This window comes from Tachyglossus aculeatus, chromosome 2 (genome assembly GCF_015852505.1).
Source record: "Tachyglossus aculeatus isolate mTacAcu1 chromosome 2, mTacAcu1.pri, whole genome shotgun sequence".
Taxonomy (NCBI): Eukaryota; Metazoa; Chordata; class Mammalia; order Monotremata; family Tachyglossidae; genus Tachyglossus; species Tachyglossus aculeatus.
In genome coordinates, this window is record NC_052067.1 from 80801996 (window position 1) to 80821064 (window position 19069).

General features: G+C 45.7%; 1 protein-coding gene and 1 non-coding gene across 2 annotated transcripts in view; one reads left to right on the forward strand and one right to left on the reverse strand.

The window, feature by feature from the left end:
• Window positions 1–3128: 3128 nt before the first annotated feature.
• The window catches only part of MAP7 (microtubule associated protein 7), a 213848-nt gene continuing 197907 nt past the window's right edge, over window positions 3129–19069 (forward strand). The window contains exon 1 of the mRNA XM_038759178.1: window positions 3129–3186. Coding sequence (XP_038615106.1) covers window positions 3135–3186 — 52 coding nt within the window. The 5' untranslated portion in view covers window positions 3129–3134. The remainder of the gene's footprint in view (window positions 3187–19069) is intronic.
• Window positions 16375–16512, reverse strand: LOC119924887. Its single transcript, XR_005449566.1, has one exon. It is a non-coding gene; the product is annotated as a small nucleolar RNA SNORA7 (small nucleolar RNA).

The following is a 19069-nucleotide window of genomic DNA, read 5'->3' on the forward strand; positions in this document are numbered from 1 at the left end:
ACTGCTTGGCACATAGTAAGTGCTTAACAAATACCATTATCCAGCACTTGGAGCAGAGCTTAGCACATAGGAAGTGCTTAACAAATATTATAATTATTATTATTATTATTATAAGGAAAGGAAATCACAGAACTCAGTCCCTCCCGGGAGAGCGATGCTTTGTTTCACCAGTGAGTAGGAGATCATCAAATACTGGACAGGGCCTGGAGGCCCAGTTGGGCTCTGAAAACTGGAAGGGGTGGGGGAGGGTGGCACTCAGCCATCATCCTCTCGCCTCTCCACGTTGCATCAGACGCGTTCTCCAGTGTCAACAGGAACTCCAGCCTCGGTGGGATCGAATAATAATAATGATAGCATTTATTAAGGGCTTACTATGTGCAAAGCACTGTTCTAAGCGCTGAGGAGGTTGCAAGGTGATCAGTTTGTCCCACGGGGGGGGGGGGGGGGGGGGGGCTCACAGTCTTAATCCCCATTTTACAGATAAGGTAACTGAGGTGCAGAGAAGTTAAGTGACTTGCCCAAAGTCACACAGCTGACAAGTGGGGGAGCCAGGATTTGAACCCATGACCTCTGAATCCAAAGCCCGGGCTCTTTCCAATGAGCCACGCTGCTTCTCCAATTGACTCAGTGACTGGCTAATTCTGGAGGGGGCCTGAATTCAAGAGGTAAGCAATCCCAGGTTCCATTCTGAGCTTCGACCCAGATCCCTGCCTCCCCTCAGACACAGTGGCCTGTCTTCACCGTGCGGTCCGCAGAGTGAAGGCAGGGTGCCCTTGCTCACCTGAGTTCAATCCGTCACCAGCTCTCGTGCCCCAGGACACCAGCTGCGCTGCATTGAGAGCCGAATTACAGAAGAGAGACCCCAGAGACTTCCTATGTAGGGAGCCCAGGATCCAGAGCTCCCGTTGCACCTGCCCAGGAAGAATCCAGTGCTCCTGGCCGGAGAGATTGTGCCCCACACCTGCCCAGGAAGGATCCCGAGCTCCAGGCTGGAGAAATTGCACCCCACACCTGCCTAGAGGAGATCCAAAGCTCCTGGCTGGAGAGATTGCGCCCCACACCTGCTCAAGGAAGATCCAGAGCTCTTGGCCAGAGAGATTACCCTCCTCACCTGCCAGGGAAGATCCAGAGATCCTGGCCAGAGAGATTGCCCTCCTCACCTGCCCAGGAAGATTCCAGAGATTCTGGCCGGAGAGATTGCCCTCCTCACCTGCCCAGGAAGATTCCAGAGATCCTCACCGGAGAGATTGCCCTCCTCACCTGCCCAGGAAGACTCCAGAGCTCCTGGCTGGAGAGATTGCCCTCCTCACCTGCCCAGGAAGACTCCAGAGCTCCTGACTGGAGAGATTGCCCTCCTCACCTGCCCAGGAAGACTCCAGAGATCCTGGCTGGAGAGATTGCCCTCCTCACCTGCCCAGGAAGACTCCAGAGATCCTGGCTGGAGAGATTGCCCTTCTCACCTGTCCAGGGAGGATCCAGAGCTCCTGACTGGAGAGATTGCCCTTCTCACCTGTCCAGGGAGGATCCAGAGGTCCTGACTGGAGAGACTGCCCTCCTCACCTGCCCAGGAAGACTCCAGAGATCCTGGCCGGAGAGACTGCCCCCCTCACCTGCCCAGGAAGACTCCAGAGCTCCTGTCTGGAGACACTGCCCTCCTCACCTGCCCAGGAAGTCTACAGAGCCCCTGGCCAGAGAGATTGCCCTTCTCACCTGCCCAGGAAGACTACAGAGCTCTTGGCCAGAGAGACTGACCACCACACCTGTCCAGAGAGGATCCAGAGCTCCTGGCCAGAGAGACTGCCCTCCTCACCTGCCCAGGAAGTCTCCAGAGCTCCTGACCAGAGAGATTGCCCTCCTCACCTGCCCAGGAAGACTCCAGAGATCCTGGCGGGAGAGATTACCCACCACACCTGTCCAGGGAGGATCCAGAGCTCCTGGCCGGAGAGACTGCCCTCCTCACCTGCCCAGGAAGATTCCAGAGCTCCTGACTGGAAAGATTGCCCTCCTCACCTGCCCAGGATGTCTCCAGAGCTCTTGGCCGGAGAGATTGCCCTCCTCACCTGCCCAGGGAGGATCCAGAGCTCCTGGCTGGAGAGATTACCCACCACACCTGTCCAGGGAGGATCCAGAGCTCCTGACCAGAGAGATTGCCCTTCTCACCTGCCCAGGAAGACTCCAGAGCTCCTGGCTGGAGAGATTACCCGCCACACCTGTCCAGGGAGGATCCAGAGCTCCTGGCCGGAGAGACTGCCCTCCTCACCTGCCCAGGAAGATTCCGGAGATCCTGGCTGGAGAGATTACCTGCCACACCTGTCCAGGGAGGAACCAGAGCTCCTGGCCAGAGAGACTGCCCTCCTCATCTGCCCAGGAAGATTCCAGAGCTCCTGACTGGAAAGATTGCCCTCCTCACCTGCCCAGGAAGTCTCCAGAGCTCTTGGCCGGAGAGATTGCCCTCCTCACCTGCCCAGTGAGGATCCAGAGCTCCTGGCTGGAGAGATTACCTGCCACACCTGCCCAGGGATGATCCAGAGCTCCTGACCAGAGAGATTGCCCTTTCACCTGCCCAGGAAGACTCCAGAGCTCCTGGCTGGAGAGATTACCCGCCACACCTGTCCAGGGAGGATCCAGAGCTCCTGGCCAGAGAGACTGCCCTCCTCACCTGCCCAGGAAGATTCCGGAGATCCTGGCTGGAGAGATTACCTGCCACACCTGTCCAGGGAGGAACCAGAGCTCCTGGCTGGAGAGACCGCCCTCTTCACCTGCCCACGAAGACTCCAGAGCTCCTGGCCAGAGAGATTTCCCACCACACCTGCCCAGGGAGGATCCAGAGCTCCTGGCCGGAGAGATTTCCCACCACACCTGTCCAGGGAGGATCCAGAGCTCCGAGCCGGAGTGCTTAAGCCCCACACCCACCACACCAAGGCTCCGGGTGGGAGTGCTTGCGCTCCCTCACCTGCCCAAAGGGGAGCCAAGGCCCCTGGCCGGAGTAGTGTGGGCGCTCCCTCACCTGTCCGGCAGGGGTCGCCGTGGTGTCCCCGGCCTCGCACACCTGGGGCGGGGCGGGGCGCGAGGCGGGGCGGGTCCGGCCGGTGGAGAAGAGGCGGAGCCGCGCTGGGGGCCCGCACTGCACCACCATGGCCGAGCTGCGAGCTGACCCCGGACAAGGAGCTGCCCGGACACAGCCAGGTGAGGGATAACACGGCCAGAAGGGGCACAGGGGGCACAATTAGTCAATCACTCAATCAATCGTATTTATTGAGCGCTTACTGTGTGCCCAGCACTGGACTCAGCGCTTGGGAAGTCCAAGTTGGCAACATAGAGAGACAGTCCCTACCCAACAGCGGGCTCGCAGTCTAGAAGGGGGAGACAGACGACAATCAATCAATCAATCGTATTTATTGAGCGCTTACTTGGGAAGTCCAAGTTGGCAACATAGAGAGACAGTCCCTACCCAACAGCGGGCTCGCAGTCTAGAAGGGGGAGACAGACAACAATCAATCAATCGTATTTATTAAGCGCTTACTTGGGAAGTCCGAGTTGGCAACATAGACAGTCCCTACCCAACAGTGCGCTCACAGTCTAAAAGGGGGAGACAGAGAACAAAACCAAACGCACTAACAGAATAAAAGAAATAGAATCGATTATATAATGTGCTTTGTACTTTGAGCCCACTGTTGGGTAGGGACTGTCTCTCTATGTTGCCGATTTGTACTTCCCAAGCGCTTAGTACAGTGCTCTGCACATAGTAAGCGCTCAATAAATACGATTGATGATGATGTGCAAGTAGAGTAATAAATATGTACGAACAAAACATATTAACAAAATAAAATAAATAGAATAGATATGGACAAGTAAAATAGAGTAACAAATGCGTAGAGACATATATACAGGTGCTGTGGGGACGGAGGGGGAGAGGAAGGAGGGGGCTTGGTCTGGGAAGGCCTCCTGGAGGAGGTGAGCTCTCAGTAGGGCCTTGGAAGGAGGAAGAGAGCTAGCTTGGTGGATGTTGGGAGGGAGGGCATTCCAGGACAGGGGGAGGACGGGGGTCGACGGTGGGACAGGAGAGAACGAGGTACGGGGAGGAGATTAGGGACAGAGGAGCGGAGGGGCTGGAGAAGGAGAGAAGGGAGGAGAGGTAGGAGGGGGCGAGGGGATGGGGAGCCTTGAAGCCGAGGGGTCGGATCAGAGGCAGAGGCCTGCGGGCCGCCGGGCTCTCTAATCCTAATTATTCCCATTAACGCCTCTTTCCTCCTATCGATATCTGGCTGCCTGTTTCCTTCTGTTGACCGCCATTCATTCAGTCGTGTTTTATTGAGCGCTTCCTGCGCGCACGGCACTGCACTGACCGCTTGGGAAGTACAACTGGGCCACATCTAGAGGCGGTCCCTACCCAACAACGGGCTCACAGGCCAGAAGGGGGGGACAGACAAGACAAAACAAGTAGGCATCAATAGAAATAAATGGAATTATAGATTTATTCAATAGTATTTGAGTGCTAAGTGTGTGCAGAGCACTGTACTAAGCACTTGGGAAGTACAGGTCGGCAAGAGAGACGGTCCCTACCCAACGATGGGCTCACAGGCTAGAAGGGGGGACAGACAAGACAAAACAAGTAGGCATCAATAGAAATAAATGGAATTATAGATTCATTCAATAGTATTTATTGAGTGCTTACTGTGTGCAGAGCACTGTACTAAACGCTTGGGAAGTACAAGTCGGCAAGAGAGACGGTCCCTACCCAACGACGGGCTCACAGGCTAGAAGGGGGGACAGACAAGACAAAACAAGTAGGCATCAATAGAAATAAATGGAATTATAGATTCATTCATTCAGTAGTATTTATTGAGTGCTTACTGTGTGCAGAGCACTGTACTAAGCTCTTGGGAAGTACAAATCGGCAACATTCATTCAATATTTATTGAGCGCTTACTGTGTGCAGAGCACTGTACTAAGCGCTTGGGAAGTACAAGTTGGCAACATATAGAGACGGTCTTTTCCCAACAGCGGGCTCACAGGCTAGAAGCAGGGGGACACAGACAACAAAACAGAGCAAGTAGACTGGTGTCAATATAAATAGAATTATAGATTCATTCAATCGTATTTATTGAACGCTTATTATGTGCAGAGCACTGTACTAAGCGCTTGGAAAGTACAAGTCGGCAACAGAGACGGTCCCTACCCAACAGCGGGCCCACAGTCTAGAAGGGTCTCCCTCGCCCCCTCCCTCCCTTCCTCCCTCCATCTCCCCCCAGACAGTGAGAGCGTTGTGGGCAGGGAATGTCTCTCCCTATTGTTGTACTTTCCCCAGCGTTTAGTACAGTGTCCTGCACACAGTAAGCCCCGACAGAGGCCTTCCCAGGCTGAGCCCCCCCCCCGTTTCCTCTGCTCCTCCTCCCCTCCCCAACAACCCCTTCCCCTCCCCACAGCACTTGTATATATTTGTACAATATTTATTACTCTATTGTATTAATGATGTGTATATATCTATAATTCTATTTATCTATTCTGATGTACTGACACCCGTCTACTTGTTTTGTTGTCCGTCTCCCCCTTCTAGACTGTGAGCCCGTTGTTGGGTAGGGGCCGTCTCTATCTGTTGCCTACTTGTACTTCCCAAGCGCTTAGTACAGTGCTCTGCACACAGGAAGCGCTCAATAAATACGATTGAATGGATGAATACGATTAAAAGAATGAGGCGGCGAGGGAGCCCCCGCAGACGGGCTCCGGCCAAGTCGGATTTTCGCTTTCCCTTTCGCCACTGTTTCCCTTCACTTCTCTGTGTCTCAGTTTTCCCTCTTCTGTAAAATCATCATCATCATCAATCGTATTTGAGCGCTTACTATGTGCAGAGCACTGTACTAAGCGCTTGGGAAGTACAAATTGGCAACATACAGAGACAGTCCCTACCCAACAGTGGGCTCACAGTCTAAAAGTAAAATGAGGATTAAACCTGTGAGCCCCCCCGTGGGACAACCTGATTACCCTGTATCTCCTCCAGCGCTTAGAACAGGGCTTGGCACATAGCGCTTAACAGAGACCATCAGGATGATTATTCAGGCAGCATTTCATCCATTCATTCCATCGTATTTATTGAGCGCTTATTGTGTGCAGAGCACTGGACTAAGCGCTTGGGAAAGTACAATTAAGCAACATTTGACCATGCAACGACCCAGGGGGCGAGGAGCCGGGTGGAATGGGCTACCTTGGCCACAGGCGAGGCTCGCTTCAACCGGGAGCTTGGTAAAATGAGGCCTGTCTGTCTGTGCTTCATGCAGTTGTATTTATTGAGCACTTACTATGTGCAGAGCACTGGACTAAGCGCTTGGGAAGTACAAATCGGAAACAGAGACGGTCCCTACCCAACAATGGGCGCTCAGTCTAGAAGGGGGAGACAGGCAACAACACAAAACAAGTAGTCGGTGTCAATACCATCAGAATAAATATTATTAAGCGCTTACTATGTGCAGAGCACTGTACTAAGCGCTTGGACAGTACAATTCGGCAATATATAGAGACGGTCCCTCTCCAACAACTGGCTAACGATCTGTCCCTCTGAAGCTGCTCAACTTACCTATTCTGCTCAACTCACCTATTTATTCATTCATTCGATCGTATTTGAGCGCTTACTGTGTGCAGAGCGCTGTACTAAGCACATGGAACAGTGCAGCAATAAAGGCAGACAATCCCTGCCCACAACGAGCTCACAGTCTAGAGGGAGTTCTCAGCCTATTCATTCATTCAATCGTATTTATTGAGCGCTTATTGAGTGCAGAGCACTGGACTAAGCGATTGGAAAGTACAAATTGGCAACATAGACGGTCCCTTCCCAGCAACGGGCTCACAGTCTAGAAGGGGGAGACAGACAACAAAACAGAACAAGTAGACAGGTGTTAATACCATCAGAATAAATAGCATTATAGCTATATTCACATCATTAGTAAAATAGAGTAATATGTGCAAATATACACAAGTGCTTTGGGGAGGGGAAGGGGGTAGGGCAGTGGGAGGGAGTTGGGGCGATGGGGAGGGGAGGAGGAGCAGAGGAAAAGGGGGGCTCAGTCAGCCTAGCCCCTGACCAAAGCACTGTGCAGATCCCTGACCTTTGGACATCTGATATCTGCCCCACCCTCAACCCCACAGCACTTACATTCATATCTTTAAATATATTATAAACTATTCATTTGTATTAATTTCTGCCTCCCCCTCTAGACCGTAAATTCGTTGTGGGCTGGGGTGTCTACTGACTCTGTTGTACTAGATCAGCAGCGTGGCTCGGTGGAAAGAGCATGGGCTTGGGAGTCAGAGGTCATGGGTTCAAATCCCAACTCCACCACTTGTCAGCTGTGTGACCTTGGGCAAGTCACTTAACTTCTATGTGCCTCGGTTACCTCATCTGTAAAATGGGGATTAAGACTGTGAGCCCCACGTGGGACAACCTGATTACCTTGTATCCCCCCCAGCACTTAGAACGGTGCTTCACACATAGTATGTGCTTAACATACCATCATTATTATTATTACTGTGCTCTCCTAAGTGCTTAGGACTGTGCTGTGCACACAGTGAGCCCTCTATAAATACCAGTGATTGCTACTCTGCTCCTAGAAAGTGCTCAAATAAATACCAGATGTTGCTGATGATAACCCCTGGTAAAGACCCACACACGTGTAGCACAACTGACCATCTCTGGTTAAGCGGTCAAAGAGGGGTGTCCATCCGTCAGGGCAGTTGCTTTCTGGCCTAGATGAAACTCCAGAAGAGCACTGTTGGCAATCTTTCTACCTACAGAGAAGCTCTCAGTCTCTCCGAGGACAACTTAAACTTGAAATGAGAGTTGAAAGCATGGGTTTTGGAACACTGACAGCCAAGATAGTCAGTCAGTTGCATTTATTGAGCACTTAAAGGGTATAGAGCACTGTACTAAGCGCTTGGGAGAGTACAATACTTCAATAAACACATTCCCTGCTCCTAACGAGCTCACAATCTAGACTGGAAGGCAGACATTAATATAAATAAATTATGAATGTGTGCCTAAGTGCCGTGGGGAATGGAGTTTGAAGCCGATGCACTGCCTCGAACTCGGTCGATTTTGAAGTTATGTTGTCTCCTGTAAGGTATTTGGGTTGGCCTTTTATGTGTAAGAGCATTTGATAGGTAATTATTTTGGTTTTGGGTGGGGAAAGGTAAACTGACATCACTGGAGGTGCTGTTGTGACTGCGTCAGGAAACCTGGTGAGCTGGGTGCCTCAACAGGATTCCTCAACGCTGAAAGCTGCTTGGGCTAAGGACAGTTTCCTTAGTTGTTGACTTAGATTGTCCTTTCTCTCTTGTCCCTTCCCCTCATTCTGGCATGACAGCCTCTTTGGCCAAAAAACTTAACCATTCACGTATGAATATCTAGTTCAACAAGTGAAAAATGCAGTTCGAGGGACAGATTATGAAGGAGTAATTAGTAGTTTAAGCTAATGACTTAGTGACATAATAATGAGTAATGGAAACCAACACAAGCGGATGCCTCCAATAGAGTTTATAAAGGTCACAAGCTGTGGTGGTACGTTTTGGGGCTTCCTTAACAACATTCTCCAACCTCCAAAGGGCCAAAAATATTACAAAATATTTTATGAAAACAAAACAAAAACATTTCACTAGATACAGGGGTCAAGCTGATATTAGAACAAGTGTTTAAAGAAATACAATTTTTGACATTGATATAAGCAGTCCTTGATTCAAGACATTTTGAGTTCCAACAACAGCATTTACAATGTTTTTAAATTTATACCATATTTCAGCTTTACAACCCACTGGCTTTGACTTTAGAACACTAATCTCCTTTTGGGCGCTAACGCAGGAGGTGAGAAGCAGCATGGTCTAGTGGATAAAGAACAGACCTGGGAGTTAGAAGGTCCTGGGTTCTAATCCCAGCTCCTCCACTTTGTTGTGTGACCTTGGGCAAGTCATGTCACTTTTCTGTGTCGCAGTTACCTCATTTGTAAAATGGGGATTGAGACTGTGAGCCCCATGTGGGACAGGGATTTTGTCCAACCCAATTTGCTTGTATTCACCCTAGCACTTAATATTGTACCGTGCACAGAGAAGCAGCATGGCTCAGTGGAAAGAGCACGGGCTTTGGAGTCAGAGGTCATGGGTTCAAATGCCACTTCACCAATTGTCAGCTGTGTGACTTTGGGTAAGTCACTTAACTTCTCTGTGCCTCAGTTGCCTCATCTGTAAAATGAGGATTAAGACGGTGAGCCCCCTGTGGGACAACCTGATCACCTTGTAACCTCCCCAGTGCTTAGAACAGTGCTTTGCACATCTTAAGCGTTTAATAAATGCCGTCATTATTATTATTATTGCACATAGTAAGCACTTAACAAATACCATAAATATTCGTTGTTATAATTGGATAAGCATCACAGCCATAGGAAAAAGGAGAAACAATATTAAAAGCTGCAGTGGGGCTGGATGGGAAGCAGGGAGAGTGTAAGGAGTGAGAGGGAGGACAGAATGGGAGAGGACAGAGTTGGTAGACATGCTTCCTGCCCACAAGGAGCTTCCAGAGTAGAGGGGGAGAAAGACATTACTATAAATGAATAAATTACAGATATGTACATAGGTGCTGAGGGACTGAGGGTAGAGTGAATAAAGGATACAGACAGAAGATACAAGGGTGATTATAGAAAGAAGTGGGACTGGGAAATGAGAGCTTAGTTCATTCATTCATTCAATCATATTTATTGAGCGTTTACTGTGTGCAGAGCACTGTACTAAGCGCTTGGGAAGTACAAGTTGGCAACATATTGAGATGGTCCCTACCCAACAGTGGGCTCAGTTGGGGAAGGCCTCTTTAAGGTGATGTGATTTTTTTTTTTTTTTTTTAAATAAGGCTCTGAAGTTGAGAGGAGTGATCATCTATCAGGCAGTTTCCAAAAAGGGTCAATTCTTTCATTTTGCTTCCTTTGAAATGTCATCTACCTTTTCACAGACCCTGCATGATTTACTCATCTGTAATTTACTATCCAATTCTGGATCATTTTGGTAAAAATAGGCTTTCCAACCTTGTTTCAGGAACAGATCACCCATTTATAACATTGTTCCCGTGAGAGGATGGGTTTAGGCTGCAACATGTCCAGGCTGCAGGGTATCTCACTTTTCCTGTAGATGCAAAAAATGAAATCCATACTTGAAAAAAAGTAAATTATACATTAGTATTCACTAATGGATCTTAAACTCAGCTCAAGTGTTTCTTTGAGTTAAATAGTCTTAGGTATGACCTACTTATCTAAACTTTGACAGAGTTTCACTCGGTTTACTTCTTTAATCTCATGTCGAAAGTTTTTAAAGTTCAGAAAGTTCTGTTTGTGTGCCTGAAACATGGACTCAACAGAATTCAGTTTAGAATTTCCAGTTTGTAGGCCCAAGCACTTTATACACACAAACCTTACTACTTCGTTCTTCTTATGTGAACTGCCCTATTCTGTCTTGTATTTGTATTGAATTCAAGCTACAAACCCAGATGGAAAGATTCATGTTGAGACTTTAATTACCTGGTTATAGTTAGTAAGATGTTTAGTCTATGCTCAAATATTTCATCTTTTTTGATATCAATGCAAAAGGTGTGAGGTCTTATTTGAGGCAAATTAGATGTAATCTTCAGTCACTGCTTTGAAAAGTATACAGTATCTGACTATGATACTCATATTGTTCACCGTCCTAATTTATAGCTATCTTCAGTCGAATGGATGAAGAAGCTTTGTGATTTATGATTCAAATAGTGTGGGCTGAAAAGTTATGTCATAATAGTGGTAAAACAATACCAGCTCCACTTCATTGTGATGGTGTGAGGTACTGCTCGTGAAAACTCAGTGAAGAAAGACCCTGTAAAAAATTTCAGGTATTGCTGTGGTTCATTTCTATATTAGTATGATTATTTTTATCTGGCAGTTTGACAAATTCCATAAATTATTCTGAGATACTTTATAGAAGGAAAGACGTTTGGGAGCAAGGGATAGGTGTACCACTCTGGTATTTTGTGCTCTTCCAAGTGCTTAGTACAGTGGTAAGTGCTCAATAAATGCTATTGATTGAGTGATTGAGATAACATAGGGGATAGATACACAGTTCTATGATTTAATTTACCAATTTGGGAACATCGTTTGGATTTTACCACTAGAGGACCTCAGGCCCTTTTCTTGACTTGAGGAATTAGATGACAGGCATAATACAGTGTACATTTGCTTAGTTATGTACAGAAATACTTCAGTTGAAGCTCTGGGTGTTTGTAGGCTTGATGCACATCAGACTAAGGAAGGAGGTTCTGAAATTTTAACTTACTAGTCAATCAATCAATCATTTATTGAGCGCTTACTGTGTGCAGAGCACTGTACTAAACACTTGGGAAGTACAAGTTGGCAACATATAGAGACAGTCCCTACCCAACAGTGGGCTCACAGTCTAGAATGGGGACAGAGAACAAAACCAAACATATTAACAAAATAAAATAAATAGAATAGATATGTACAAGTAAAATAGAGTAATAAATATGTACAAACATATATACATATATACAGGTGCTGTGGGGAAGGGAAGGGAATCACTCCACTAAAATCATCAGTTATTTCAAATTTTCTACTGGATTGGAACGCATAGCATCAAAATATGTTTCTGCATGAAAGACAAATGTCATTACCTTTTATGATTAGGGTTACTATTCTTTGTAAAATACTTTTGGTTTTTGTTTTGTTTTGTTTTTTTTTGACAAAAGGCAGTCATTCTTTTTGGCTGGAGGACGAATGTATTTCAGATGTTTTGCATTTGCTCCTAATCTGGGCCTTTTTACCTTGGTGAAGGGTTGCCTAGAACACTGTGGGTTACTGATTGTCTAATTAGAAAAGTGCTTGTTGAGTGAACATCTTGTAAAATGTGTGGGCTCTGAGGAAGGAGGGGTTATGAAGGAAAACAAGATGTAACACAATCTGTCAGCTATTCGGGTGCTTTACCTTGAAACTTACTTAGTAAATTTACTCTTCTTGCCTCTCTCAGTAATGGAAGTCCCCATCAGAAGTTACTATGTAACTTCAAACAAAAATTATCTCAAATGAAAAGCCTGCATAGATCAGGCAGTCATAGTTTTCATGTCATGGCACGGCGGTTTGTATGAAGGAAATGTCAAAGCTCATCTGGCCCCTTCCACAGAATTCAGAGAGGAAGAGGGGATTGTGAAATGAATGAAAAAACTCAAATCAAGATCTTTGGAGAAAAAATGGTATACACAATTAAAAGGATTTAAGGAACTCTAGGTGGTTGGGGGTGCAGGGGCATAAATGCCATCCTGGCAGTGGCAAAGCTATTTCAGAAAATGGCCACCTCGTTGGTAAACTAAGGTTGTCCCCTGGTGACCTCATTTGTACTCTTCTCTGCTTGTTCCCTTGGAGTACTGCGTGTCCGGAGCCAGGCTGAACCCATAAGAAATAAGCGGACAGATTCCAGCCAGCCCGTTCCCCAGTCCAGAGCTGTTTGTAGATTTGCTTACAGAGAATCCTCTTGAGCACAGTCCCTGTCGAGAGCAAGTCTCATACAGCAAAGTTGATATTCTGCTGCCAGATGCACTTAGATATTCTTTGTGATTGATGCCCTAAGTGCCTAGAGTTAGGCTTGTGGACAGACTTTAATTTCCAAGAGCTATTGTGTGGAAATAGAACCCCCGCTCTCCCCTGCTCCCTGCTCTGATTTGTGGCATTAAAAGACATTTGGAGCATTTTGTCCACATCCCTCGTTGTGGTCAGGGAGTGTGTCTACCAACTCTGTTATATTGTACTCTCCCAAATGCTTAGTACAGTGTTTTGCACACAATAAATGTGCAATGAACTGCTTGGCTTAGTGGAAAGAGCATGGGCTTGGGACTCAGAGGTCGTGGGTTCTAATCCCCACTCCGCCGCTTGTTAGCTGTGTGACTTTGGGCAAGTCACTTAACTTCTCTGTGCCTCAGTTACCTCATCTATAAAATGGGGATGAAGATTGTGTGCCCCATGTGGGGCAACCTGATTACCTTGTATCTACCCCAATGCTTACAAAAGTGCTCGGCACATAGTAAGTGCTTAACAAATACCATAATAATAATTATTATTATTATCATACATGTAATACATATAATCAAGTGATTACATACTAATTGTAGAATCATAGTTACCTCTTAAGGTCATCTGACCCACCCCTCTTAGGCATCACCCATTTATTTAGGTAATGCCTAAGCCACCCAGGAAAGGTGACTGGTCTTCTGGGGTTTTTTTGCTTTTTTGTGAGGCAGATTCCACAATCTCCTTTGGTGTCTCTGTTTCCTTTCATTTGAGTTAAGGGCTGAGACCAACACCCTGACATAGACTTAAAAAAGAGAGGGCTGTAATAGTTACTAGGCCACTCATTCAGTCATATTTATTGAGCGCTTACTTTGTGCAAAGAACTATACTCAGCCCTTGGGAAAGTACAATATAACATTAAACAGGCACATCCCCTGGCCAGACTCTTTAAACCCATTGTTCTAAATCAGCCAGGAAATAACCAGTTCTATAGCACTAGCACAGAGGTGTGGAACCAAGGCAACTGAAAATGAAGCTGAATGTATTGAGGGGAGGGGGAGAGATGTTAATGCTATGTGGAAAAATCTCTCAGCAGCAGAATACATCTGCTTCAGTCAATTTCTAGTTAGTGTTTGAGTAGCCACTTTGTGCAGAGCACTGTACTAAGCACTTGGGAGAGTACAATAGATGTAGGAGACAGGATCCCTGCCTTCAAGGAGCTTACCAGGAATCAATCAGCCAATGTTATTCCTTAAGCATGTACTGTGTGCAGATCACTGTACTGAGGGCTTGAAAGAGTACATAAGACTGTAAGCTTACAGTCTAGCGAGGAAGGCAGACATTAAAATAAATGACAGGAAATCACATCCCTTCTGGCAGTTCCTATTAATTTCTAGCCTCATTAGGCAACATCTCAATCAGGGTGATTCTACTTTCTGGCTCCTTTAAATAATATTTACCCCTTCAACACAAAGTTGTGTACCACTAAATATTTACTGACTGTCAGATACTAGGCACAACATAGAAATAGACATATTGACCACTCAGTGGACTTGCACTGTATTCAAATGACATGATTTTTGAGGTGGTATCAATCAGTCTCACTGAGGGTGTTTCTGCTCCTCCTGCTTTCCCTGAGAGTTTTTGTCACCCCTGTTCTTTAGAAATTTCAGCTTTTTTTCCAGTTACTTTTTGTGCCCTTTTTTGCTTGCATGCCCCGTATCCAACAGGATAGGAATTTCCCATCTTCTAGTGAATTTATTCAGTCTGTTTAGTTGTGATATTACATAACTCTACAGGTGAAGTTGGAGGAAAAATCTGTGAATTGATCATTCAACGCTTTCTCCTCATAATTATAGTATTTGTAAAGCACTTACTATGTGCCAACTACTGTATTAAACACTGAGGTAGATAGAGCACAGGTTTAGAAGTCAGAGGATGGGGGCTCTAATCGTGGCTTTGCACTTGCCTGTTGTGTGACCTTGGGCAACTCACTTCTCTTCTCTGTACCTCAGTTACCTTATCTGTAAAATGAGGATTAAGACTGATAGCCCCATATGGAACAACCTGATTATCTTGTATCTACCCTAACACTTAGAACAGTGCTTGGCACGTAGTAAGTGCCTAACAAATGCCATTATTACTATTATTTATTATTATTACAAGATATTCAGGTCCCACATGGTGCTCACAGTTTAGGTAGGAGGGACAGCAGGTATTGAATCCCCATTTTGCAGATGAGGGAACTGAGGGCCAGAGAAGTTGTGACATGCCCAAGGTCACACAGCAGGTAAGTGGCAGCGTCAGGATTAGAATCCAGGTCTTCCAATTCCCAGGCCCTCATCCTTATTTCTCTTTTTCCCCATTTATCCCAAAGTATAAATAAAACCATCCCAGGTCAAGAAGACAATAATGGAAAATTTCTAAGCCAGAAGAGGGATAAAATGCTTAGGCACTGAAAATTTGTCTTGCATAACATTTTTAGAAATTGCATACTTAAAAATATTGTATTTATACCTGAATCCTCTACCTGTTCAAAGCTCCGTAATCACTATTATTACTAATCTATAAAAAACACTCAACGTGATAAAAGTAAGTATCATTTAGCCTCACTTTGCCAAGCTGTGCAGTGAAACAGGACAAGTGCTTGCTTTAAAATTTTGGAAATTTCTGGGAACAGAATTTGCATTTAGGTCTCTAGAACCAGTTTTCAGGTTAGGGTTAACCAAAAAGAAGTTAAAGGATTAAAATGCAAGAGAAGTCCTAGTTGAAATGTATTGCCTTTTACTGTTTTATACATTTACAATAGATATTTAGGAGCAATATCTATCTTTGCCTCTAATTCCAGATTGCTGTGGTACCAAGCTTATATGAGAACCATGATTCCCATTACAAAATTAGGAAAGCAAATTGTTTTCATCCCACAACATGTCTGGGCACTAGCAAATAGATTTTTCCAGTCTGTTTCCAGCAATAATACTGAAAAAATAAACATACTCTTGGATTCCAAGATCTGGCATGCCAAATTTCTCCCTGAAGCAAATTTTTTTTGGCAATCATAAACTCTGGATATGAGGGTAATGCTGTCCCAGACTGGATTATTGCAGTGAGATCATGTACTTGCCACCAACTGACTCCCTATCCTCTCAGGCTGACCTACTCACTGTGCCTCATCTTGTCTCTCCTACCAGCAATCTCTTGTCCATGTCCCTCCCCTCACCTGAAACTCCCTCGCTCCATTTTTCCAAAGGCACTGACCAGTTTCAGGATCTTCAAATTCTAATCCCACTACTCTCAACTACCACCCCATCCTTCCTTGCCCACAAGCGAGAAGGTGATGCAACCACTTCGGCAGCATGCAAACACTGCTGTTTTTATGTTTTCTTGGCTCCGACTCACACCTGTAATACCAGGAAATTGAAATGACCTACAGTGGTGAACTATGGGTATGTGTGGGGAAATTATTATTTCCCACGTCACAATCTCTATATCCATTAATGGTCCCAATATGAGCAGCTGGGAATCTCCTCCTGAACCTTTTAGGAGGTCCATCTATATCATCAATATGTGGTGGTGGTATTGTTTTATGCTCTCAAGTCATGTCTGACTCATAGCGACGTCATGGACACTCCTCTCCCAGAACACCCCACCTCCATCTGCAATCGTTCTGGTAGTGTATCCATAGAGTTTTCTTGGTAAAAATGTGGAAGTGGTTTACCATTGCCTCCTTCCGTGCAGTAAACTTGAGTCTCCACCCTCGACTCTCTCCCACACCGCTGTTGCCCCGTGGAGGTGAGTTTTGACTTGTAGCAGATTGCTTTCCACTTGCTAGACACTGCCCAAGCTAGGAATGGAATGGATATTCCTCTGCTTAACTCTCCCTCCCATAGTCGGGACTAGTAGAGTTCTAGAAACTCTCCAGGTGCGACCCTGAGAGGAAATCAACATGTGAGGAAGCATTAATGAGATCTTTTGAGGTGCTTGGAAGCAAGGAGGAGTGGTACAGTTAATGTAAGGAGCAACACTTTAATCTAAGGGAGTCATCTCCTTCCTGCTGCTAATCCCATCAGGATCCCATCAGTGGGATTCTGGGTCAGTGAACTTTGTGTCTTATTAAAGGATTTGTAGGCATATTAAATTTGCAGTAGAAATGAGTTTTCTTCCACTTCAAACTGCTCAGAGAGTATTTGAAGTAACTGTCAACCTTATTACCATACATTTCAAGGTTCACATACTGGAAAAAAAAATAAATCAGATGTTTTTGTTCTTGGATAAAATCTACAACCTCCACAGCTGTACCTGAGTGTTTAACATGGAAATCTTTTCAAGTCCTGAAAGCTTAATGCTGTCTTAGTTTTAGTACTAATACACCTTTTGACAGTGAGTTGTAGCCATGTTGCAAATAGTCTAACTTGGTTTTGTGGAGGTGTTCTCCAGGGGGTTTGATTTAAATGTTATAGGATTTCTAACACCTTGTATTATAGTGTAGAATAGCAAAGCTATTATTAATCTAAATTTCTCTCAATTTTAGTGTCAGTATTCAAACTCCTTAAAATTACCTATTTTGGACTTCTGGATTTTTTAAAATTCCAATCCTGGAAAAAGGCCTTTACGTTGGAGCTTTTCCAGTTTCCTTCTGGAAGGAAAAAGTTATATTGTCTTCTGATTTCCATGTCACTTGCAGTCTGGTGCAAATTAAAAATGTCAACTCTGTTTCCAGAGGACAGGATTTCTGCAACCATTAACATATTTTAGCATCTTACTTAACTCCCTTGGGTACTTCATTGGTGAAATGACTGCTCACCAACAGTGGTTATCATGCAATCTGTCATGAGGGTGACTGTGCTGATGGAATTTGGCCACATGATTAAGATGAGTAGACAAATGGGTATTTTATGTGATGGCTTTTTCTTTAAGAGCCTGTTTTCTTTATTCCAAACAAGGGCTTCATCCTGAAGGCTCAGTGCACCCAGGAAGGGCAAGACAAAGAGAGATGACAGGCTAGCCATCCTTATAAATTGTTTGCTGGGAATGTCACATGCTGGACCCCACAGATTTTTCCCTCCAAAGTCCTTCGCTCCCCACACTCATTCCTAGGAGTGGTAGTAGTGGTCCTGGGTTCTAATCCAGGATTCACCACTCGTCTGTTGTGTGACCTTGGGCAAGTCACTTCGCTTCTCTGTGCTTCAGTTACCACATCTGTAAAATAGGGATTGAGACTGTGAGCCCCACATGGGACAGGGACTGTGTCCAACTCTATTTGCTTGTACCCACCCCAGTGCTTAGTAGTACTTGGCACATAGTAAGTGCTTAACAAATACCATTACTATTATTAGTAGAGACAGCATTTATTGAGTGCCCACTTTGGAGCTCTGCAACAGGCACTTAGCAAGTATAGAAGAACAAAGTGACACATTCCCTGCCCACAAGGAATTAAACTCTAATGGGGAGACAGATTTAAAAATAATCCCAATACTGTCAAAATAAATACATTGAGCGGACATCAATCAATCAATCATATTGAGCGATTACTGTGTGCAGAGCACTGTACTAAGCACTTGGGAAGTACAAGTCGGCAACACATAGAGACAGTCGCTACCCAACAGCTGGCTTACAGAGCATAAGTGCAAAGGAGGGTGTAAACAAATCCAAAAATACTAATAGTTAAGATATTTGTTAAATGCTTACTATGTGCCAGGCATTGTACTAAGTGCTGGGGTGGATGCAAGTAAATCATGTTGGACACAGTCGCTGTCCCATGTGGGGTTCACAGCCTCAATCCCCATTTTACAGATAAGACAACTGAGGCCCAGAGAAGTGAAGTGACTTGCCCAAGGCCACACAGCAGACAGGTGGTGGAGCTGGGATTAGAACCCATGACCTCCTGACTTTCAGGCCTGTGCTTTATTCACTGCACTATGGCAGAAGGGATGATATGATATGGCAGAAGGGATGATATGGCCCAGGATGCTGGGAAATTAATTAGGGATGGCTCATTGGGTGAGGTGGGATTTTTGGATGGATTTGAAGTTGGGCAATGCTATGATCTGTCTGTGCAGGGGGGAGCTAGTTCCAGGCTGGGGAAATAGTGTAAACGAGGGATTGGAGGTGGGAGAGTCGATAGTGCATTACAGCTAGAAAGTTGGCAGGTGAAGAGAACAGATGAGCAATGTGGGCCAGATGTTGGGGAAACTTGAAGGCAAATGTGACAAATTTTTATTTGAGGCAAGGAAATTCAGGGCTTTGAAGAGGGAGGAAATGGGGCAAGTAGAAGCACGTAATGTAGAATGGAGAGGAGAGAGGCCGGAGCCTGGGAGACCAGCTTAAGAAGCTCATGTAATAGTCTGATTGAAGTAACACCAGAACCTTGTACCAGGGTTTAGGGAGAAAGGTGAGATGTTCAGTTCATCTTGACTTGTTGAGTTTAACGTGCTGGCAGGGTATCCAACTGGAGACGTCCTGGAAGTAAGAAGAAATGCGGGATCACAGGTCAGATG